This window comes from Micromesistius poutassou (assembly GCF_964030765.1).
Source record: "Micromesistius poutassou genome assembly, chromosome: 1".
NCBI lineage: Eukaryota > Metazoa > Chordata > Actinopteri > Gadiformes > Gadidae > Micromesistius > Micromesistius poutassou.
The window spans coordinates 15,353,081-15,355,580 of NC_140271.1; the positions used below are offsets into that span (position 1 = coordinate 15,353,081).

At 48.4% G+C, this 2,500-nt stretch overlaps 1 protein-coding gene across 1 annotated transcript in view; it reads left to right on the top strand.

Annotated features, from left to right (window-relative positions):
• The window catches only part of adcy9b (adenylate cyclase 9b), a 27,961-nt gene that overhangs the window by 18,350 nt on the left and 7,111 nt on the right, over window positions 1-2,500 (top strand). Inside the window, 1 exon segment of the mRNA XM_084488328.1 lies at window positions 237-412. Within this exon segment, the coding sequence (XP_084344454.1) occupies window positions 237-412 (176 nt within the window).

The window sequence follows — 2,500 nt, forward strand, 5'->3', positions numbered from 1 at the left end:
CAGCCCAGAATCTCCAGGGGATTCAAGGACCGTTTTCGTGTCTCTCACTGTTTTGTATGCAGACAACACAAACAAAGCAGTTTCATCACGCGCATATAGGAACGAACCTGCTGTTCCCATCGTCTCTCTCAGCCCTGTGTTGAAACTGTGTGTGTGTGTGTGTGTGTGTGTGTGTGTGTGCGTGTGCGTGTGTGTGTGTGCGCTGTGTGTGTGTGTGTGTGTGTGTGTTCCTCCAGGCCTGAAGACCTACCTGATCTCGGGGAGGAAATCAGACCAGCTCTCGGCCTGTACCTGCTGCCAGGCGGGCCTCGGGGGACCGGAGCAGGGGGCGGCCCCCGGCTGCACCTCACCCAGGACCCAGAGCCCCTCCGGGGGGCCCGCGGCCGGCAGCCTGCCCCTGGAGAGAGCCACGGTGGGTGCAGGCCTGTACGCCCCCCCCCAGGCACCACTAAACCTCTTCACTGGGTTCTGAGGGGGCTCAGCCTTTTCAGTTTTCTTCTGCCGGTCTGGTCTGTGTGTCTCTCAAGTCTGTATGTCTTCACAGTCTGTGTGTCTGTCCGTTTGCCCGTCTCTTAGTAATCAAATACGTGGGCTGTGTAAGTCAAGTGAATGTTTCATTTTAAGCGGCGGATCCTGTAAACTTTGACACCTATTTCGTCGTGAGCCAAGTGAGCCAAACATCCCGGAGTTGAGAGAGTTGGTAGTAGTTCTTTCCAGGGTTGTTTTTTATGATGTGGAACGACGAGCAATGCCTACACAATCTCCTCCCCACGGACTTCTGAGAGTTTGTTTTTGGCCGGCGTCGTCCTTGTTAATTGATCTAAAGTGTCTTCCGCCAGCCAGCAGGCGTCCTGTCTGAGCCTGGGTCTGCCCAGACGGGGTGCACAGAGGCCCAGGAGACACAGGTGTGAAACACGAGGAGAAATCCCGTAGAGGAAGCAGCCACTCGGTTCAACCTTGCCTGTTTTGTTTTGCCTGTGTAAGCGCAAGTGCAGTTTCCGTTGATGATGTTATGAGTTTGCACTTTTCATGCTCGCATTTACCTGGATCGAATATGTGTGTGTGTGTGTGTGTGTGTGTGTGTGTGTGTGTGTGTGTGTGTGTGTGTGTGTGTGTGTGTGTGCGTGTGCGTGTCAGTGTTGTGCATGAACTAGTTCAAAAGAACTAGTTCATTGAACAAGTAAATTTTTCTATGAACTTTGAACTGAACTTAACATATTTCTAACTAAAGAACTTGAACTTGAACTAGTTCAGATTTTGTGACATTCTGAATGACATGTTTATTAAATAGAGTTAATGCCTTAGTTATGATGAATGAAAAAGGTGTGCAAATAATATCCACAACAATTTTAGATGGTAGTGATGTGCAGCAGGTAATGCAGAGGATTCATTTTAAAAGATAAGCACAGAAATATTCACTCCCACAGTTTTTCCTCGGTGTCTAAAATAACTGTTAATGAACTGAACATGATCTAGTTCAAAACTGAATTGATGAACTATGAACATGAATTTAATCATTTTCTTTTGTATGAACTGAACTTTGAACTTGTTCACGTGAAGTGTGAACTTGCACAACACTGGTGTGTGTACATGTGTCTGTGTTTGAGCGCGTGAGTGTGTGTGTGTGTCTATGTGTGTGAGTGTGCGTGCGTGGGTGTGTGTGTGTGTGTGTGTGTGTGTGTGTGTGTTGACATGCTTGTCTAATGAAACAGGCAGTCAAATGGCCGGATCCACTGACACATCATTTGAAACAGGCCGTTAAAAGCTCCCTAAACAGTCCGTTGCATAACGAGCATCCTTCAGTTCTTATTAACACAGTGAGATTCCCCTTCATGAAGGCTATTGTTTGAGTTCCTTGTTTGAGGTCTCCCAGGACCCGGCAGGACTTTACGACCTCGTCCTCAGACACACACTCCACCCGGCCCCAACGCCCCCGCGTTCAGCCATTAAACTCCCCCCTCCTCCCACATCTCCTTCCCCCCTTCCTCTCAGCCTCCCCACACACACGTATGCACACCCACCCACCCGAAACGTACACACACACAAAGACACCTGCACGCACACATACACATACACACACACACACACACACACACACAGGCGTACAGAGACACCTGCACTCACACGTACACACACAAACATGCACACAAAGGCACACATAGACACACCACCACACACACACACACACACACACACACACACACACATATACACACACATTCATACACAAAGACACCTGCACGCACACAAACACATACACACACATACAAAGACGGCTGCACGCACACGTACACACAAAAACACACCCACATAGACACACACACACACACACACACGCACATTCACACACAAAGACACCTACACGCACACATATACAGGCAATACACACAAACACACAAAGACAAACGCACACATTCAAACAAGCACACACACACACACACACACATATATATTGTGTACTACAGAAAAGAGAGACAAATAGAAAGAGAGAGAGAGAGAG